Source organism: Myiozetetes cayanensis, unplaced genomic scaffold (assembly GCF_022539395.1).
Source record: "Myiozetetes cayanensis isolate MyiCay16 unplaced genomic scaffold, myiCay2020 scf20-37, whole genome shotgun sequence".
NCBI classification, from domain to species: domain Eukaryota; kingdom Metazoa; phylum Chordata; class Aves; order Passeriformes; family Tyrannidae; genus Myiozetetes; species Myiozetetes cayanensis.
In genome coordinates this window covers 1232912-1253748 of record NW_026087412.1, presented here as the reverse complement: position 1 = coordinate 1253748, position 20837 = coordinate 1232912, and the positions used below count along the sequence as shown (strand labels likewise).

General features: G+C 47.4%; 1 protein-coding gene across 6 annotated transcripts in view; it reads left to right on the top strand.

The window, feature by feature from the left end:
- The window catches only part of TSC2 (TSC complex subunit 2), a 31330-nt gene that overhangs the window by 5538 nt on the left and 4955 nt on the right, over positions 1–20837 (top strand). Inside the window, exons 11-35 of one of the 6 annotated variants that reach the window (XM_050317876.1) lie at positions 8–151; positions 368–505; positions 707–810; positions 1597–1678; positions 1870–2025; positions 2161–2277; positions 2819–2941; positions 3222–3328; positions 4081–4234; positions 4943–5065; positions 5364–5498; positions 5945–6134; positions 6539–6632; positions 7134–7236; positions 7460–7554; positions 10061–10189; positions 12162–12326; positions 12922–13074; positions 13241–13353; positions 13844–14065; positions 14731–14946; positions 16522–16590; positions 18691–18851; positions 19351–19838; positions 20612–20687. In XM_050317876.1, the coding sequence (XP_050173833.1) occupies positions 8–151; positions 368–505; positions 707–810; positions 1597–1678; positions 1870–2025; positions 2161–2277; positions 2819–2941; positions 3222–3328; positions 4081–4234; positions 4943–5065; positions 5364–5498; positions 5945–6134; positions 6539–6632; positions 7134–7236; positions 7460–7554; positions 10061–10189; positions 12162–12326; positions 12922–13074; positions 13241–13353; positions 13844–14065; positions 14731–14946; positions 16522–16590; positions 18691–18851; positions 19351–19838; positions 20612–20687 (3657 nt within the window). Of the gene's footprint in view, positions 1–7; positions 152–367; positions 506–706; positions 811–1596; positions 1679–1869; positions 2026–2160; positions 2278–2818; positions 2942–3221; positions 3329–4080; positions 4235–4942; positions 5066–5363; positions 5499–5944; positions 6135–6538; positions 6633–7133; positions 7237–7459; positions 7555–10057; positions 10190–12161; positions 12327–12921; positions 13075–13240; positions 13354–13843; positions 14066–14730; positions 14947–16521; positions 16591–18690; positions 18852–19350; positions 19839–20611; positions 20688–20837 lie in introns of all 6 variants that reach the window. The other 5 variants (XM_050317875.1, XM_050317879.1, XM_050317878.1 and 2 more) reach the window with 5 other exon arrangements.

Below are 20837 nucleotides of genomic sequence, written 5' to 3'. Positions count from 1 at the left end.
GTCCCAGGCCATGACGTGTCCCAATGCAGTTGTGTCTTACGAGATAGTTCTGTCCATAACGCGCCTGATAAAGAAATACGGGAAGGAGCTGCAGGCTGTGACCTGGGATATCCTTTTGGACATCATGGAGCGCCTGCTGCAGCAGCTGCAGGTGGGTGTCGAGCCTGGCTTGCTGGGCTCTCATTCCAAAGGGTTTGCCATGGATTTTTTTGCAAGTTGAACTCTTGTCTGTGCGCTCCAGTGAACCTCGGAGCTGAGGAAGCTTTAGCCCATTTCTCACTGCTGTGCTTCTCAACTGTTTGTATTTAAAATTAACACTTTCTGGTAAGGTAGAACTCTTTCAGGGATGGTTTTATCTCTGTTTCAGAGTCTGGAGAGCCAAGAACTTAAGTCCATTGTACACGATCTTTTGACTACAGTGGAAGAACTCTGTGAACAAAATGATTTTCATGGTTCTGAAGAGAGATTTTTTGAGCTGGTGGAAAAATGTGCTGATCAGAGACCAGTAAGGCTTTATTAATGTCCCCCTTTGTTGCCAGTTGAATCTATTTTGTTACAGCTGAAAGTTGGGAGTCCTAAAATAGCAGAGGGTCAGAAAATCCCAGCAAGGACTTCCATGAGCCTTTTCTCAGGGTGGGGTTGGGAGAACGGATATATTGTGTTTGTTTATACACTAAAAGAATAATCCTTGATCTTTCCATGAAAGGAATCTTCTGTATTAAACCTGATAACATACAGAGCTCAGTCCATCCATCCTGCCAAAGATGGCTGGATTCACAACCTGCAGCTGTTAATGGAGAGGTTCTTCAGGTAGGAAATCATAACTTTGTGAACTTCTTATATTTAAGAAGCACTTTGAAGTGTTTCTTGCCACCTTTTCATGTTAGATAATTTTGTTTTCTGAAGTTCTAACGTTCTGAAGTTCCAAGTTAGTAAACGACAGCTTAGAAGTGTGGTAGTCCCAGGGCACAGTACATGAAAGGATTTATTTAACAGGATAAAAGCTTTCCACTAAGTTATTTATGGTGCTTTTCCCCCCTTTATTTCCATTGGATACTATTCCAATTATCTTAGGCAGTTGTGTTCCACTCCACAGCACTTTGTAGTTCTGACACCAAACAAGATTTTCCTGTTAAGCATCAGGACTGCATATGGTTATTCAGTATTCCAGTTATCTGGTTTTGAGTTGGTGCTCCTAAAAGGGTTCTGTGCTCTAAAACATCAACATGCAGCAATAACAAACTTGTGTCTCCTCTGTGAAATGCTGCCAAAGAGCAGCTCTTCCTCAGACCAAACCATGTGTTTGGTTTCAAATTTGCTCACCAGAGCACTTGTTCTTCTGACGTGTGCTTCCTAGTTTGGATTGGAAATGGGTAAACTGCAATTACAGGTCTCCAGAGGTAGTAAAAGCTGAACTGGGGTCTGAGTTTCCAATAGTTCTTGAATCTGATTTTGTATGTAGAGACATCAGCTGATCTCTCACAGTTATTGTTCCAACTCTGAAGTTTCTTATTTTAATTTAAGTTTACTTTCCTTTTCCCTCTTCCCTGAGTATCAACAACTTTATTCGTTCTGAATTTGCTCTTCCCGTTTCAGGAATGAGAGTCGTAGCGCTGTTCGAATTAAAGTTCTGGATGTCCTGTCCTTTGTGCTGAGTATTAACAGGCAGTTCTATGAGGTGTGTGTTTACCTGTTTCTGGTGATCACATGTGAGGCCTCAGGTGGGTGGGAAGGGCTTTGGGGAGGCTCATTTCCAGGTGGGCTCCAGGTCCTGTCTGCCGGTGGGGAACGCACAAGACCGTGCTTGAAATGTTGCACACACAGCTGACAGCAGCGTGCCAAGGCTCATGAAGGTCTGTCCTCTTGCAGGAGGAGCTGATAAACCTGGTGGTGATCTCTCAGCTGGCTCACATTCCAGAGGATAAAGACCACCAGGTCCGAAAACTGGCCACTCAGCTGCTGGTGGACCTGGCTGAGGGCTGCAACACTCATCACTTCAACAGCCTGCTGGATATCATAGAGAAGGTGAGCTCCCTGCCAGGGCTTGCGGCATGGCCAGCAGGGATGACCTGCTGGGGGCTTTCCCGGCCTTCCAGGTTGGAAATCAAGGAAAAGTGTGTTGCAGGTTTAAACCATGTATTACTTTTCTATTTTTCAAAGGTGGCTGCACATTCTCTCTCGTCTCCTTCTGAACTGGAAGAGAGGGACTTGCTGTCGTATTCAGCTTCTCTGGAGGATGTCAAAACAGCAGTTCTTGGGCTCCTGATAATTCTTCAGGTAAATGCTGCAGAGCATTAAACATGTTGTTCATAATAGTCTTCTGCTGGACCTGGCTTTTTAGATAAATGTTCCTCCATTATTCAGAACATTTGTTCTGACTTTTTTTAAAACTATGTGATTTGTTAACTGTTGTTTTGGTCATTCCTTTTGCTTTTGGATGCTGTAGGACTGTTTGCTAAATGCTTCACTTTCCTAATTTCCATTATACAAGGAATATGAGCACATTACCATGTGGAGAGCAGATGTGTTCATAAATTAGCAGAAAAGAGGAGTTCATAACCTTGAATGGATTCATTGTGTTTGGTTGGGGTGTTCTGAGCTGTGGTTAAGCAGTTGTGAAGAGCAGGCTGTTCCTGCCAGTGCCCCTCTGGAGCAGACAGGGTTGCTCTGGTGTCTGCAGAGGTTCCTTGCAGAGCCATCTGTTCATCTTGCATTCAGGATCAAGTCCTTGCTGCATTTCTCTTGGGATTCTCAGTGCAGACACACATTTCTGACTGGTAACAAGTGTCCTTCTGCTGTGTGTCTGTGTCCCTGCCAGACCAAGCTGTACAGTTTGCCCTCCAGCCACGCCATGCGGGTGTACGAGATGCTGATCCAGCACGTCCAGCGCCACTACATCTACTCCTACAGCCTGCCTGTGGCCAGCAGCATCAGGCTGCAGGTAGGAGCAGTCCCCAGTGCTCTCAGGTCCAGAGCTGTGTGCTGTCTGGGGAATTCTTGGCTGGCAGGTGGGGAAGGTGTGTTCTACACCTTGCCAGACGTAGAGGGAAATGTTTCTTGGCTCACAGAAGGATGTAAATGCACTGCCTCCTGCAGAACTAGCCATGGCATCTCTAAAAAATCCCTGTGTGCTTGTAATAGTGTCATGTGGGGAGGGGGGAGAGTATTCCCCTGGCTTGGGGTTTGATTGACTCCAGTGTCTGTTGTATACCCTGTCACAGGTATTTGATTTCCTGCTGATGCTCCGAGCTGACTCCCTCCACCGCCTCGGCCTTGCCAACAAGGATGGAGCAGTGAGGTTCAGCCCCTACTGCCTCTGTGATTTTGTGTAGGTTCCTCATTGTGTTAAGCAAAAGAAGCCCAAAATGGTTTAGGTTGGAAGGGACCTTTAAAGCTCATCCCTTTCCTACCCCCTGCCGTGGGCAGGGACACCTCCCACTAGACCAAGCCCAGTCCAACCTTCCTTGAACACATCTTTACTTTCTTATTTAAAAAATCTCCTGTTTTTTAAACTATTTCAGGTTTTTTGCGTGACCTTAATGGCCTATCAGTAGCAATCTGTAGTTTTCTTTATCTTCCAGATCCTAGACCAGTTAAAACTTAGGATTGTCTGAACCAATAACTCTTTAGTAAATTGTTCTTACAAATCACTTGCCCGCAGGACTCTCAATCTCAGACATGAAATCTATGTTCCTGCTCACAAATTTTCACAAACCTATTGCAATTTCCTGCCTCAAACCAGTTTTCACATTGGGTTTCAATATCTGATGATTTGAACAAATCTGGCTATTTTAAATTTTATAACTTGTCTAAAGTTCTCTTTGTAACACACCCAAAAATATACCTTTCTGAATTTGCTGCAGGCCTGGATAGAAAAATCCTTCACCTGACCAGATGAACTCATTGTTGTGTTCTACTAGGCAATCCTGTGGTTTTTTAATTGAAAATGCAATTTATATTATTGTTTGTTCTTTAAACTGGCTACCAAATAGGGCAGCACTGTAGGTTACATGAATGAGGCTGTTCTGAGCTTGATTTTCCATTACATGACATGTACTTTTGTCCCTTTCCATGTTGCAGAGAGGCAGAGAAGAGGGCTGCTGACAAAAAGCCCCCTGGCACACTCTCTCCCCCTTCAGGCAGCCCCAGTGTGCCTTCCCAAAACGCCACCATCCGGATTGGGCATCTTCCATACTCGATGGTCTTTGGTGTCCTCCTACAGTGCTTGAAGCAGGTATGTCCACCCTTGTCATCCTTGTGTCCACCAACTGGCTGGGGAATTCTACCCCAAGATATCTAAACAAGGTCTGAAAAGCAATTTCTTCTCCTTCTTGGCCAGAATCTGAGTGTGACTGTGGAGCTTCACAACCACCAGTGGGAGCAGCAGTTCAGCTCTTCAGAAAATAAGCACATCTTTCATTTCGCTGCTTCAGAGCAGACAAGGGCAAAAAAAAAATGTGCTTGTTAAACAAGATTTAACAAGTCATCCTGTTTCTGAAAGGGATTTGGAAGTTCCGTCCCACTGGAAGTTTTTGAGGTGTTTTGAGAATTGGTGAATGTTTTGGTCACTAATAAGCTGTAAATATAAATTGTTCCTGAGGGTGGTATTGGACACAGATCTGTGTGAGGGCTTGGCTGGCTCTGGAAGGTAATTTTTACTGGTGCTTAAGAGAATTGAATTCTGGCTCTTGTCTTGTTGAGCTCTGCCAGATCTGGATACAATTTCTATTCCAGTTTGTGGTGCCAATGTTGCACCTAGAGCTGGGTGACAGACAGGGAGGAACTTGTGACAGCTCAATGCCACTTCTTTTTCTGGAGCTGCCTTGACAAGACCTACATCTGCCTAGGAAATGGCAGGTTGTCTGGAATTTGATTGATCTTACTTTCAAATTGAACTGAAATCACACAAAAATTTCAACTTTAGCATTTTCTTTCTTTGCAGGAGACAGACTGGAAGGTGTTGAAGTTGGTTCTGAACAAATTGCCCGAATCCCTCCGCTATAAAGTGCTGTTTTTAACCTCTCCTTGTAACATCGACCTCCTGGCCTCTGCACTGAGCTACATGGTAATGCCATTGATGCACAGCCACCAGGCCCTTGGTTTGCTTGGGAGTTGGCTGGGATTTGTTTTTAGAGTGTTTTTCTGTCTTAATATTTTAAAGATTAGTGGGCTGGTTGTCAATCCTCACTCTTTTGTGAGGGTTGTTTTAGGTACAGAGTAGATAATGAGGGTTCTTTATATATATATATATATATATATATACACACACACACACACGTGAAAAGAGAGCTATGGCAGTGCCTGTCTGCTGCCTTTTAGAGTATTTTTAGTGTGAGGTGTCCTGAGTTGCTGTGATGTATCAGCTCACAGACAAGAAGACCACGGACCGGCTCCACGGAACCCCAGAAGGCTTTTCCCGCACTGACTTGCACCTGGCTGTGGTCCCAGTGCTGACAGCATTAATATCTTACCATAATTACCTGGACAAAGCTAAACAGGTATGGGGGAGGTAGGGGGGGTGTAGAGTGGCTGGGGCCTGAGCCTGTAGAGAGAGCATTTTCTGTATGAGCTTATTAGGAGACAGAGAAGAAGGTAGCACTGCCCTTTGCTGTTAGGAAAAGCTGCATCTGCTGAATTTGGGGTGGGATCAGGGGGAAAAAGTACTTTGCTAACTCCATGCAAGATTAGCTGCCTGGTCAGGTGGGTTCACTGCTCACCTGTTCCCCCTTACACTTTACTCTCTGCAGTAAGACCATTATGACCCCCAAATTCTGCTGAATCAGAAGCTTAAATATTAATGCCTAAACTATCTGCTCAATTGAAGTCCCACATTAAGATTTTGGCCTATAATATATGGCTCAGTGTTTAAGGCTCCAGGAGATGGTGCATCAGGGGATTTTCTGTTTTCCTGTGTTAAGGCTTTGTTTCCTGTCCCCTCCTGCAGCGGGAGATTGTGTACTGCCTGGAGCACGGGCTGATCTATCGCTGTGCCAACCAGTGTGTGGTGGCACTGTCGGTCTGCAGCGTGGAGATGCCCGACATCATCATCAAGGCACTCCCTGTCCTAATAGTCAAATTAACCCACATTTCTGCTACTGCCAACATGGCAATCCCTCTCCTAGAATTCCTGTCAAGTAAGTTGTGATGTTCTTCTCCTTTTGGTCTTCTCTAGCTGTGTTGTTTGCTCGGAATAAGGGTGTTTTGATCGTGATGGTCATGTGGAATGCACTGTAAGGGTTTCAGTGATGCCCCTGCTCCATCCTCAAGACATAAGTGTTTGATCAGCTCTTGTTTGTTACTGGTTTTCTATTTAAAGCACTTGCACTGAAGAGAGAGGCATGCTCTGTATAGTGCAGCCACAGTGCTGGAAAACACAATTCTGGTTTCTCCTCCTTGCGTGACGTTTTGCCATCATGTTGCTTCCATGTCGGCCGATCGTTTAGAAGAGACAAAATAATTCAAATTAAACTGAATTGTGGTGTTGAATAGTTTGTGTTCAGCCCTCACCTGTGTTGGTTCTCTTGTTGAACTGTTGCAGCTCTGGCCAGGCTGCCTCACCTCTACAGGAACTTCGCAGCAGAGCAGTACGCGAGCGTGTTCGCCATCTCCCTGCCCTACACAAACCCCTCCAAGTAAGGCCACAGCAAATGTGCTGCTTCCTCCTCTCTAAAATTAACAGTATGGGGATGCCTTGCTTGGAGTACTTGGCCCATGGTTATTTGCAGGATATTGCTCATTCTGGTGTCTCCAGGCTTGTCCTGAAGAAGGGACATTTCTCCCCTGTGAGGGCGGGCAGGCCCTGGCACAGGCTGCCCAGAGAAGCTGTGGCTGCCCCATCCCTACAAGTGTCCAAGGCCAGGTTGGATGGGGCTTGGGGCAACCTGGGCTAGTGGAAGGTGTCCCTGCCCATGGCAGGGGAGGGGAATGAGAAGATGTTTAAGGTCCCTTCAAGCCCAAACCATTCCAGGATTCCAATTCTGTGACATGGTCGCCTTGGACAAAACACCTGTTTTTCTTGAACAGAACTCTTGAGGGGTTTTATTTCTTTATATTTAGAGTAGGGAAAGGCTCAGGTCTGTTTCTCAGATTGAACCATGCAGCATTAAGCTCTGGAGGTGTTTCTGCTGTTCCAGGTTTAACCAGTACATCGTTTGCCTGGCCCACCACGTGATCGCCATGTGGTTCATCCGCTGCCGCCTTCCCTTCCGGAAGGACTTCGTCCCCTACATCACCAAGGTAATGGGCACTGCTCAGTCCAGCAGCACAGAGTAAAAGGGATGGCTTACAAGCTGATCTGAGGACTTTAAAGGTTCTGTTTGAAGCAAGGAAAAATATCTGCTTTCCTTCTCAGCATCTCTTTTAAAACTGCCCGTGGGCTCTCGTGCGTCGGCTTGGGGTTGCAGACTTTGAGCTGCCCGTTGTGGCCACTCACACTGTCCCCTCTTGTCCCCACGGGCAGGGTTTGCGCTCCAACGTGCTCCTCTCCTTCGATGACACCCCTGAGAAGGACAGCTTCAGGGCTCGCAGCACGAGCCTCAACGAGAGGCCAAAGAGGTAAATGCCGTGGAGCCAGCAGGGCCTGTTGTTCCCTGCTCTCTGCTCACACCCTGCCCTGTGTTTTCCTGGAGGAGGCTGGGTCTGGTTATCCAAAATGTGTCAGTGCAGTAAGCAAGCAAAGTAAACCTCTTTAGGTCAGGGGACTGGGCCAAGACAAACAGGTTGGTAGAAAGCTGGGATCAAACCAGGCTGACAGTCTGGTGGGCAGATGAGGCATCACTGGCTGTCCTGGAAGCCTTTGCAGTGAGGTGTGGGCCTTTTTCGGTGTTAATTTTTGAAAATCAGCAGTTCTTTCAGGTGGATGTGTGTCAGTACAGTGTTACCAGAAATAGCAGGCTAAGGTAATACCAGAAGGAACAGAATCCCATGCTCATATGGGTTGTGTGAACTCCTTTCATAACTGATCTGTAATGACTGATTTTTAAATGATTACCAGAGAATTGGTTGTGATCAGCAACCTGGATAAATTAGAGAGCCAGTGCTGTGTTTTTCCGTGGTGTTCCCTGTCAGGTCAGTGCACTGGCTGGCACACAGCTGCCTTCTGTCTGTCTGGATGTCCTGATCCCTTTTTATTTTTTTAATTTTGAGGCCCTCATGTCAGTTTTGGCAAGGCCTGTAGAAGTCAGAGAGTATCTTACCAGCAATCTTTCAGAGTAGCCTTTTGCATATTGCTTGGAAGGCATTCAGGGTTTCCCCAACGTCCTTTTACCTGCAGGGATTACCTAAATTGGTTCACTTAACTTGCTTCAGTGTTCTGAGTGAGCACACGGTGGCATCTGAACCCTGGGGAAAGTGCCTCTACTTTACCTGCAAGGCTCAGGGAGAGTCTTGCACTGAAGAAACACCATCCCTGCCCTAATGCTGCAGCTGTAAACCCTGTGTTGTGTTTCGTCTCTCCCATCTCCTCCTCTTCCATCCAGAAACTTGGAAGAGAAGCCTTTTGACACTCATCTCTCCAATTAGAATTTCAACTAATCTTTTTTTTCCTTTTTTTCCCCCCCAAAATTTAAACCCTGTTAAATTCTACCAGGTTGGAATACTACTGTATCTAAAGGCTTTTGCTGGAGGACTTTGCACTGAAGTGTCTGCTGAGGAGCGTGGGCTGTACTCAGGCAGTGACCTGAAGCACTGGAATGGCAGGATGGCACTGCCTCTGGGTCTGGCTGAGCTTGGATTCTGGCCAGGGGAGAGAGGAAATGGCTTGGAGCAGATACATTTCCTTGCTTGAGAAGCTTCTGTGCTTGGTTTTCTGTCCTTAAGCCCAAAGAGTGAGCATTCCCATGCCCTAGCTGAGGTGCTGGGGGTTCCAAGAGATCACGATCCCAATGGTTCCCAGAGTTTCTGGATGTCCTGATGTTGGTGGAGGTGATTATTTCCCATTGTGAGCCTGTGCTCTCTGCAGCACATCCCCAGTGGTGGCCAAAAGTGATCTGAGAGAGGTTGTTGGGAGAAGGACAGATAAATTCTACTCCCTCCAGGTGGCAAACTGAGATGTAATAACTCACTGCAAGGAGGGTGGCAAATAAAGTGTGTTTAGAGAGAGCCAGAGGGGTTCAGTCAGTGTCTGTATTTTACACACGGGGATGGGAACTGCTGGACCAACTGTTCTGTCCAAATTAGTACCAAGCCTGGCAAGCATCTCAGTGATTAATTCAAGTGCCTCTTAGATCTTAATTGCTGTCATCTCCTACATGTGGTTGGCACTTGACAGTGTGAACACTAATTTCCTCTCTGTTCCAGTTGAAAGTCAAGTGGGTTACCTGGAGCCACTGGAATTAAGCAGCTGGTTTGGCAAAGGAGCATCACAGAGTCGACAACAGCCAAGGGGATGTTTGTTGGCTGTGCAGTGTGGGAAGGGTCTTTTTGGGTGGGCTGAGTGTCCCCTGTGCCTCGAGCTGAGCTGAGGAGCATCCCTGAGAGGCCCTGGGTGTGTTGTGACTGGGGTAAAAGCTCAGATTTGAGCCAGGCCTAGCAGAGACAGAGATGGGTGACACGTTCCTGTGTCTCGTAGGAAAACCTGCTCCTGCCTGGTGTAGGTAAAGCACTTTAGGATCTGTGGAAGTCCTCAGGTGTATAGCTGTGCTGAGGTGATGAGCTGGGGCAACACAGGACATGGTTGAACTGCACAAAACTTCTCAGCCTTGAGAAGTTTGTGCCCAGTGAGCCCTCAGGTGCCTTTGGTGAACAGCTCAGTATTCCAACTCTCATTTCAACCAGTTTTTTTCTTTTAGCTTATACTAATTTCATTTGTTTTGTAGCACATTTAAAATCTTGTTTTCAAAAATGTGGTTTGTCTTTTTAATGCTTTCAGCTCTGCTTGTTTGTACGTTTTAATTTTTTTTTTGTTTCCCTTTTTTTTTTTTGGCATTTGTTTTATTTTCCATCACCCTCCGGGATCCCCCAATATTGACCCTGTGACTGTGACCTTTCAACCTACATCCCTACAATGATTTCCTCCCTTCCTGTGACCTCTTTTGGGGCTTGGTGCTTCTCCACATAGTAGTTTAAGACTAGCCAAAAATGCAAAGCAAGGCTTGAATAACTCTCCTCCAGTGAAAGAGCTGAAAGAACCCTCTGCAGTTGATGCCTTCCGGTCCCGCAGCATCAGTGTGTCTGAACATGTGGTCCGCAGGTAGAGGCACTTTGAGTGGGCACAATCCAAGAGCAGCTCAGCCCTTGGAGATTTTGCTGCAGGGGTGTGGGGTGGTAGCAGGGGGTGGATTTGCATGTGGGATGCTTGCATGACTCTGGTCTCCCAACCAAAAACTGGCCCTGGCCCCAGCAGAAAGGTTTTGGGTGTCCTGTGGCTTCCCAAGGCCGTGTTGGGCTGTCACATCACACCCTGAGTATGTGTGTGTGGTTACTTTGCCACGTTCTCTGGTGCTTTAGTCATGAAAAATTGTGTTTTCAAAGTAAAGATGGTGAAGGGGGGATAAAAAACAAAAAACACCCCAAAAAAAACCAAAAAAAAGAGGAAAAAGGTTGCATTCTGTGCAAGTGAGAGATCTGGTTACCACTGACTAGAACTTGAGCCTTCCAAGTAGTGACTTGCCCCAGGAGAGGCTTTGGAAGCTCTGCAAAGTTATACAGAGATCTTCCTCCCAGTGTGGAGGGAACAGGCCTGGCCTCGGTGTGGGATTTGTTGGCTGAGGTAAAGGAGCTGATGGAAGTATTCTGGTCTCCAGTAAGATGCCATGAAAACCTGAATTTGTGTTTCCACAGAGCACTGAAGGGTGTGCTCAGCCCATGGGAAGCTGTTTGCTTTCACAACTAAAGGAAACAAGATTTGATTTCAGGCGTTGATTTGATTGATTGACAAGATTTGATCGCAGACGTTGATCTGCTCCCATGAAAGACGGAACAGTTGATGCCAGTTTTTAAAACGTATTTCTGGATCACTTCCCTCGAGAGTTAAACTGCTGGTGGTTTTAATTCTGAACCTGAAGATTTGTGCCTTAATCTGTAGGATTGCTGTCAGTGGAACTTGATTTTCTGGTTTGGTTTTTTTTATTTTTGACTATATATGGTATCTGGGGAGAAGAGATCGAAGTGACTGAATTGCAAATATAATTCTGACACTTCATTTTATGGAAGAAATTGTTCCCTGTGAGGGTGGGGAGGCCCTGGCACAGGTTGCCCAGAGAAGCTGTGGCTGCCCCATCCCTGGCAGTGTCCAAGGCCAGGTTGGATGGAGCAGCCTGGGCCAGTGGAAGGTGTCCCTGCCCATGGCAGGGAGTGGAATGGGATGGGCTTTAAGGTCCCTTTCCAACCCAAACCCTTCCAGGATTCTGTGATTCTCTAACGTCCCCATTAATCACTGGGTGATTTTTTTTCTCTTGTATTTATATATAAGTAGTAGCAACTAAAAATTCAGATAATTACCATTAATGATGCCAAAGAAGTTGTCATACCATAAAAAAATTTGGCTGTACTTCAGCTTAGTTTGCATTGCAATGGCATAAGGAGTTTCTTTGTAAAATACTGCAGTCCAGCCTGCTGCAGAAACTGTTTTAAGCTGCCTTGTTAACTTGGCTGATTTGAAGGCCAATTTCCTGTTCAGAGTGCAATTTTTTTTCTATTACAAGTTAAATTAGCTTTTACATAGCTGTTGAATTTGGAGGGGAAAAAAGCAATATATGGAAGAGATGCAACAGAGAAAAAAAGCAAAGAACAGGATTATAAAGTTAAATCTGGAGTGTCCCAACTTCTGGCTCATGGGCAACATTCTGCCTGGGAAGCTGGTGCTGGTTCAGGGTATGCTTGCCCCTCAGCATAGATTAGTGAACTCAGAGCATGGTGCTGCCACTCACTCCTTGCTTGGGGCACTTGCCCATGGGCCACCAACATCAGAGAGCACTGGCCAGCTGACTGACATTTAGGTGTTGTCAGTTCTCCCCAGATAAAATATGCTTTCTGCAAGGACAGTCTGCAAAGCACAACATGAGGCTGATCCAAAAATATGTTGCTATGCCCTGGGTTTGGTGCCTGGCCACCTCTCTGATCTGGCACGTGCATGTGTGGCAGGGCTGTGTCCTGCTGTCTGTCGGGTGACAGGGCCCAGCACTTTGCAGGATGATCTGTCAGTCAGAAACATTCTCTTCCAGTCGGATCCAGACATCCATCACCAGCTCGAGCCTGGGCTCTGCAGATGAAAATTCAATGGCTCAGGCTGATGACAACCTAAAAACCCTGCACCTGGAGCTCACGGAGACCTGCCTGGATATGATGGCTCGATACGTCTTCTCCAACTTCACTGCAGTGCCAAAGAGGTGCGGGGCCAGTCACTGACCACGGCACTGAGGGGCTGGGTGGGGCTCACGTTTCACCTCATTAGTGGAGAACTCCTGTGACATGTTGGGATTCTGGCAGGCCCAGGCTCTGAAACCTTTCCTGACTGATAAAATCTGGCTTGGCTAAAGAGGAGGTTACATGAGAGAAGACTGGAGAAGAGAAGGCTCCAGGGAGACCTCAGAGCCCCTTCCAGTGCCTAAAGGGGCTCCAGGAGAGCTGGAGAGGGACTTGGGACAAGGGTGTGGAGTGACAGGACAGGGGAAATGGCTTCCCACTGACAGAGGGCAGGGTTAGAATCCTTCCCTGTAGGGTGGGCAGGCCCTGGCACAGGTTGCCCAGAGAAGCTGTGGCTGCCCCATCCCTGGAAGTGTCCAAGGCCAGGTTGGACAGGGCTTGGAGCAACCTGGGCTGGTGGAAGGTGTCCCTGCTGGATAATGTGTATGTTGACAGCCAAGGGGAATGGTACAAATGCTGTATAAAGAAGGAAAGCAGGCAGGTCCTCCTGCATGGTTAAAGGAATCTGCTCTGTTCTCTGCCTCCTGAGGAAGGTCTCCATCACAAATGTGTTCCCAGGTCTCCCGTGGGCGAGTTTCTCTTGGCTGGAGGGAGGACAAAGACGTGGCTGGTTGGTAACAAGCTGGTGACCATCACTACAAGCGTTGGAACAGGGACAAGGTCCCTGCTTGGCCTGGACTCTGGGGAGTTCCAAAGCACCACAGAATCAAGGTAGTTTTTGCTCTTGTTTCTAGAAGTTTCCACCTAACTTTAATGTTCACCTAACCCACTGTTACAGTGCGTCTTTTTAGTTTTTCCTCCTGTTAGAAGAGGGGTGTCTTATTTGTCCAGCATGGCTGATCCGTCTCAACATCACCAATATCTTCTTTTCCCACAGCTCAGACCCTGTTTTGCAAGTGAGACAGACTAAAGAAGCTCCAGCCAAACTGGAATCCCAGGCTGGGCAGCAGGTTTGCAGAAGCTCTCGCAACAGAGTCCGATCCATGTCGGGTGAGTTCCTGTCCTGGAGTCTCTCTGCCATTCCTGTCACAGGTCTGAGTGTCCAAGTGCCTCCTGTGGCTGAGCTGATTTGAGGCTCTGGACCTGTCTGGTGTTTAATAACGGGCAGGTGGGGCTCCTCCTGCCTTGGTGATCACAGAAGTTGGTTTAGAGGAAACAAAGGGAAGGTAAAATGCCCTAGGGTTCCTGTCGTGGTTTAACACCAGTTGGCTGCTGAGCCCCACTCAGATGCTCCCTCAGTCCCCTGGGGTGGGATGGAGAGAGAACTGGAAGGAGAAAAGTAAGAAAGCTTGTGAGTTGAGAGAAGAACAGTTTAATAATGGAAATAAAATAATAGTAATAATTGTAATGAAAAGGAAAATAAAAACTGGGGCAGTTCCCAATATTGTGCATGCAGCTGCTGGAGGATCTTAAAAGCCTTATTCCTGAGCTATTTTAGGGGCTAACTCTCCCTTGGTTTGTATCTGTCCTGTCCTGCCAGGTGGTCATGCCTTACGTGTTGGTGCCTTAGACAGCTCAGGCTCCCATTTTGCCAGTGGCTCCACCTCCCAAGGCACACAGGGCCCTCCTGCTCCTGCAGCTCGCTCAGAGAAGGCTAATCCTGCTCCACAGACATCCCTGCAGAAGGAAAAAGCAAACTTGGCTGCCTATGTCCCACTGCTGACCCAGGGATGGGCAGAAATCCTGGTGCGCAGACCCACAGGTACGAACCCGAGTGTGGAGTGAGATCCTGCACCTGGTGAGAAACCAGAGCCTGGGGGAAGCAGAAGAATCCATATTTAGTTGTGAATGGATTGCTCCTTATTGCTTGCTGCCTTCTATATAGAACCATGGAATGGTTTGGGTGGGAAGGGACCTTAAAGGCCACCCAGTGCCACCCCCTGCCATGGGCAGGGACACCTTCCACTAGTCCAGGTTGCTCCATCCAGTCTGGCCTTGGACACTTCCAGGGATGGGCATTTACAACTCTGCTCAGCTGCACAGTGGTGTTGGCTCTTAGGGAAGGAGCAATGACATGTTGAAGGTTAAAATTCTTGAACGCTGATATGTTCCCAACATAACAGGAATTATCTCTCAGCTAAAATCTGCTTCATGAGAAAACAACTGACCTGGTATTGTTAATTAAAATACCTGAGTGTTTTGGATGACTATGGGGAATCTGCTGTAGTAATGAGTTACCAAGGATGGGTTTTGAAGAGCTTGGGGTGAAGTGCAGAGCACAGGGAGTAGGAAATTAATCAAGTGATTCTGCAGAAGAACTGAGAGCCTGGTCCAATTTGATTTTTATTTGCAAATTCCAAAACAGTTTGTGCTTTTTCAGCCTGAGCTGGGAATACTCAATACCCTTCCCTGATTTTTCCCTTCCAGGTAACACCAGCTGGCTGATGAGCCTGGAGAACCCGCTCAGCCCGTTCTCCTCAGACATCAACAACATGCCCCTGCAGGAGCTCTCCAACGCCCTCATGGCTGCAGAGCGCTTTAAGGAGCACCGGGAAACGGCTCTTTACAAGTCCCTGTCCGTGCCCTCCTCCAGCCTGGCCACGGGAACAGCCAAGCCCTCGCTGCTGCAGCGCTCCAACACAGGTGAGAGCTCCGGGCAGGGAGCCCGGCCCTGGGGAACCTCTGTGGCACTGCAGGTCTCCTAGGACAGAACAGCTGGGAGCATGAGGGGATACCAGCAATGAGGAGGGGAAGCAGTTCTTGCCCCTAGGAGTTTTCAGTGAAAGATTCCCTTCCTCCTTGCCTCTGCTGGTCCGTGGGGAAAGCACCCCTTTGGTAAAGGGAAGGAAGAGGAGCAGCAGAGCTTCCCTGGAGCAGTCCGTGTGTTCCGTGTGTTCCCAAAGGAAAATGAGCAAAGTCGTGGATCTGTTCCCTCTTCCACTTGCTTGGGGCTGATCTGGGCATCCCACTTGTGGATGGATCTTTCCATGCAGTGTTTCCATTTCCATTTGTCTTCAGTATGGGGGTCTGTGTGGGGCACTCCGAGCTGCAGGTTCCCGGGGGAAGGGCCTGCTGCAAACCTGGCCAGCCAGGATCAGGTGATTGCCACTGGCTTTGACAGCAGGAGATGCCAGAATCCACCTCTGAAAAGGACTGTTCAGCCTTTAGTTGAACCACTTGAGTTTCATTTGCTGCCTTTCTTTTAACACAGTGGCCAAGGCTTTTCACTCAATTTATTCCGGTGCTAGCTCAGCTCCTAAAAAGCTGTTAATGTTGGGAGATTAGTGTTGACCCACAGCTTTTAAAGCTTTCTGTAATCCCTGCTCATTATCATACCAATGATACCCACACTGAGGCTCTGAGCACTGATGGCACCATCAGAACTGAGCAGTGGCACCAGCAGAGCAGGCTTTGCTGGGGAGCAGGGAGATGGATTGACTGCAAATCTGGTAAAAATGCCAGTTTTCAGCTTTGTTTTAAGCAGGGCAGGGTTTGATCTTAGGATTTCAGAAAGTGCAAACACAAAATTGGGAGTAAAAATCAAATTATCATCTCTTAAGAACAAAAAAAATTAAATTCTTACCTGTGAACACTTATTGACTCCTACAAATTTGAGGTGTATAGGAGCTAAGTGATGAGCTGAAAGCACCACCTGAATGCCACTCCTGTGCCAGTCTGAGAGAGTCATTTTGGCCACATCCTTGCTAACATCTCCAGTAGACTTGCAGGAGCGGGCTGGGAAGAAGTTTTGCTGTCAGACTGTCACCTGCCTGTTGTTCTGCCTCTTCAGGGGTTAAACCTTTGTGAGTCTTCACCTGTATTTCTGCTCTTCTGTGGGTTTAAAAATGACCTTGTGCCCGGGGTGTGCAGGTCAGGAGGGGCTCAGCCTGGTTCCCTGTGAGTGCTGGGATATCAGGAAGGAATTCTCTGTGTCTAAACCTCACCAAATGTGTTCTGCAAAGGGAGCAGTTGGAGCCTGCACTGTTGGATGTGTTTATGCCTCCTTATTCGTGTTGAGACCCCTAAAATACCCCTTTGGCATCTAGTGAGCTTATCCCAGCTTGTTCTTTCCTTTGTTTCATTTATTTATTTATTTGTTTTAAAATAGGCTCTTGGTTACATTTTGAACTCTGTGCTTTTTAATTTTTTTATATTTTTTATTTTCATATAGTCTCTCCTTCCTTTTGATGTAGCTGCTCACTTGATTTCCCTTTGCAGTGGCCTCTTTCTCTTCCATGTACCAGTCCAGTTGTCAAGGGAAGTTGCACAGGAGCATATCCTGGGCAGGTATATTTATATATCTTTAAGGAAAAAAAAAAAAACAAACAACAAACAGTATTGCCATAGAAGAACACCTCTGATTCATAGAAAATGTATCCCTCATCCCTCATTTTCCCCCTCCATGTCTCCTGTCTGTCCCCAGTCTCATCACTCTCAACAAATGGGATCTTGACTAGCATGAAGAAGTCCAAGCCAGATCCAACATTTGCAAGTGCAGACAATTTCCTAAAGAAACTTTGGTTTTAGCTGGGGTGGCTTGTGAGTCCTGAGGCAGAGTGTTAAACGACCTGTCTGGGTGCCTTGATTAATTGAATTCTTCATTTTCAGCTTCAGTTTACAATTGGCTTTGTGTTCTGCTCAGTGTAAAAGCTCCCACTTGTGAGAAGAGCAGCGTGTGCTGCAGGACAAGCTCCCCTGAAATGGAGCCCTTGGCTGCTCAGCCCACAGGAATCTGCCAGAATTGGACACAGAAAGATATGAAAGAAAAATATATGTATTTTTGAAATATATATAAAGTTTGACACTAGCATGGATGGTGGTTAAGAGTATTTTAAATAAAAAATATATCTCAGCAGAAAACCTGCTAAATTCTACCTTTTAGAGGCTCTCTAGCAGTGTAAAATCTTTCTCCACTTCAGCAAAATTGATTTTGTAATTAAATGAAGTGGAGATCAAATTACACACCTTATGAGCACAACACCTGCATTGCTTTGATAACCTGCAGTGCTTTGTGATTTTAATTAGAGGGTCCAAATGTCTTTCTGCCTCTTTCCTTCACTGGAAAACTCCCTGTAGAGCACTGGGGTGTTCTGAGCTGCTGGTGGGTGTTGTCAGAGGCCTCTCAAAGCAACACAGAACTGCTGCAGTTAAATATTTTTCTGTACTTCTCTCTGCTCCTGTTATTCTCTTCCCACCTAAAGAATAATCAGTGCTTGGATTATTTCAAAGCACCAGCAGTCTTGGCAGAGGTGTAAGGGGGAAGCTTGGAAGCACTGGCTATGTGCAGGTGTGTTCTGGCTTGGACAGCTAACCAGATCAGCACGTTGTTTTGGTTCCTTTTGGTTTGTTTTGTATTTTTTAGAAGGTTTGTGTGTGCAATGCTAACTCTTAATTGCTTCTTTGAAATAACTTTGGTCCTGCGAGCTGAAATCAATCCAGGAAAAGCTGCTTTAGTGATTTTTCTTTGTATTTTTTTAATTTTGCTGATTTTCCTTATTATTTTTTTGTGTGTGTGTGTGTGCTAATTTTTGATTTTATTATTATTATTATTATTATTTTGGAAAACAAATCTTGGCCTTTCAGATTGGTCTTCCAGTCCCTTGTGTGCATAATGGGAAGCCTCCTGTTCTCCAGCCTTTTCCTCAGGACAAAAAGCAAGGCCAAGAGGAGCCTTTGGTCAGACCCATCCCTGTGGTCAGTGCCTGGAGTAGGTCCAGTGTTAAATCCTCCACTTAGGCAGGGATTCCAAGGAGTTTTCTTGTCAGTGTGGTTCCATTCCCTGTTTGTCCGAGCAGGTGCCACGTGCAGCTTTGCTGCAGTGCCTGTGTCCCTCCTGCTCCTGTCCTTCCACATGTTTAGGGCTGAATTGCTTTGCTCCTCCTGAGATATCCCAGGAAAACTGCCAAACTGCAAGGAAATGGCTCCTAGGAAAATTTCTTATCTCCTTCCAGGCCTCAAGGCACAGGAGTGTTGCGTTTCAGTACAAGAAAAAGCCCCTGTGTTGCAGACTTGCCCAGAACCGATGTCTCAGTGAACTTTTAGCACTGGTCTTGTACTTTCCTACATCTCTGTAGTTCCTGTCTGTCCTGGTAACCAATGTCCAAGGTCCCATTTCCTCATTCTGTCCCCTCCCCGTTCACCAGTAACAATTGGAAGCAGCTGCAGTTCCTCTGCCCGAGGCAGCCCTTTTGCTGTGAGGGGATTTATTCCGTGCCAAAGGGGGACCCGGAGCAAGTCTGACATGCCAAGAAACCAAAGAGCACTCATTCCACATGGCCTTCCGTTGAGATCCCGTAGGGAAAAGGCTGGTACTTCAGAGGAGAGGATGGGGGCCTGCCCCTGAGGGCACTCCCCACCCCTCAGCTGCCCTGCCCTGTGTCTCCGTAGAATCCGCCGTGGTGCTGGAGGAGGGGAGCGCGGGGGAGATGGAGCTCAAGGAAGCCGAGTCCCCGGTGGAGTCTCCGGAGAGCGAGGACATGGAGACGTCGTGTTCAGAGCACGTCCTGAGCGAGGAAAGGTTTGGTAAAGGCCAGGAGTCCTACAGCAGGGTAAGGAGAACCAGGAGGAGCAGAGTGTGCTGGTGGCAGCCACGGCGGGATCGTCCCTGACTTCCCTCTTGGCACCCTGGGAACAACCCACTGATGGCATCGAAGACCCATCACTGAGAGTTTGGGTGGTCTGAGGGGGCTGCAGGGGAAAAATACTTGTTTTATCAGGGTCCTGCTCACCTTCCCCTGGCAGTGTTGAGGTGCCTCAAGCGCTGCTGTTGTCAGCTTTGATTTTGGCTCTCAGGGAAAGGAGGAAGTTTGTTACTCTAAGGGTGGGCAGGCCCTGGCACAGGTTGCCCAGAGAAGCTGTGGCTGCCCCATCCCTGGGAGTGTCCAAGGCCAGGTTGGACAGGGCTTGGAGCAACCTGGGCTAGTGGAAGGTGTCCCTGCCCATGGTAGAGGTGGAATGAGATGAGGTTTAAGGTCCCTTCCAACCCAAACCGGTCTGGGATTCTATGATTCCGTGAAAACCGTTCATCTCTGTTTCTTTCTCTTTAAGTCCTCCTCCACCTCCAGCCAAGAAGACAAATCAATGAAGTCGGAGGACCTGGTGGAGGGCGGAATTCCCATCGGGAGAGAGGACGGCCGGACGCTGGAGGAACTCTCCTTCCAGCCATCCCAGCCGCTCAGCAAGTCCAGCTCTTCCCCCGAGCTGCAGACGCTGCAGGAGGTCCTCAAGGATGCAAATGGCAGAGAAGCAACGAGGAGGCTGAGCACGGAAGTGAAATCCAAATCCCAGTCTGGGAACCTGGAAGGGGAAGGGCTGGGCAGCTGGCTGGGCAGGGGGGAGGACTCCAGGGCCACCGGCTCGGGCTTGGATGGCGCCGGAGCCGCCACCTCTCCCCGCTCCCCCTCGGGACACCGGCCCCGGGGATACACCATCTCCGACTCTGCCCCGTCCAGGAGGGGGAAGAGGATTGAGAGAGACGCCTTCAAGGGCAGGGCAGCAGCTTCCAACGCTGAGAAAGTCCCCGGGATAAACCCCAGGTGGGTGAGGGGGTTCCCTGAGCCAGAATGGGAGCTCAGAACTGCTTGTCCGGAGCTTTCACGGGGTCTGCAAAGCAGTGTCTGGGGGAAAAGGTTAATTACCTGCTTTATTAAGGAGCCAATACAGAAACATGGAGCCCACTGCCGGATTAGATTTGTGATTTAGGAGACAGAACTCCTAAATGGTAAAAGAAATTGATGAACAGTTTCCTCATGTCCTTAATCTATGCTAACTTAAGGTGTGTGGCTCAACTGCAGGTCACCTAAGAGTTAATTTTGCTGGGAGCAGGATGAATTGCTAGTTTTGCATTTCAAGAAATACAATGTGCAAAATCCTAAGAAAAAGATATAGAAGGGTTATAATTGTTACTTTTTGAACTTGAGATAATGGTAATTGCCCAAAATTGCATGATGAGACAATTTTCATCTTATTGAGGACAGGTAAAATGGAAATGTCTCTGCAGTTGTGTCTGATAGCCCAGAAATACCCCCAGAGCTGTGAGGCAGGAGGGCATTCCTGCTCCTCCATTCCGTGCCTTTGAGCAGGGAATTTGTGTGGCTGCTGCTGTTTGACACATCACTGCTTTTCTGACAGGGGTCTATTACAAACTGCAGGTAGCCCAGGCACCTGAAGTGTCTAAAAGATGAGTAATACCCTGTTAGCATTTTAATTGCTCCTATTTTTCTGCTGTACATAATGTTCTTGCATCCAACGGATCAAAATTGACCTAATTTTTATGGTAACAGAACTTTTTCCCCCCTCTCTCCCTTAGCTTTGTGTTTTTACAGTTGTACCACTCCCCATTCTTTGGTGATGAAAACAACAAGCCCCTCTTGTTGCCAAATGAGGTAGGCAAGGAGCTTTTTGTAAATTCTTGGAGTTAATTTTTTAACCTCATTACTTTCTTAGAATTTAAATGATAATTACAAAAGTCCAGCTCAGGTGGTGCAGCTTAAAGGTGTTTCCTACCAGCAGTGCCACAGGTGGGAGATTCTCTG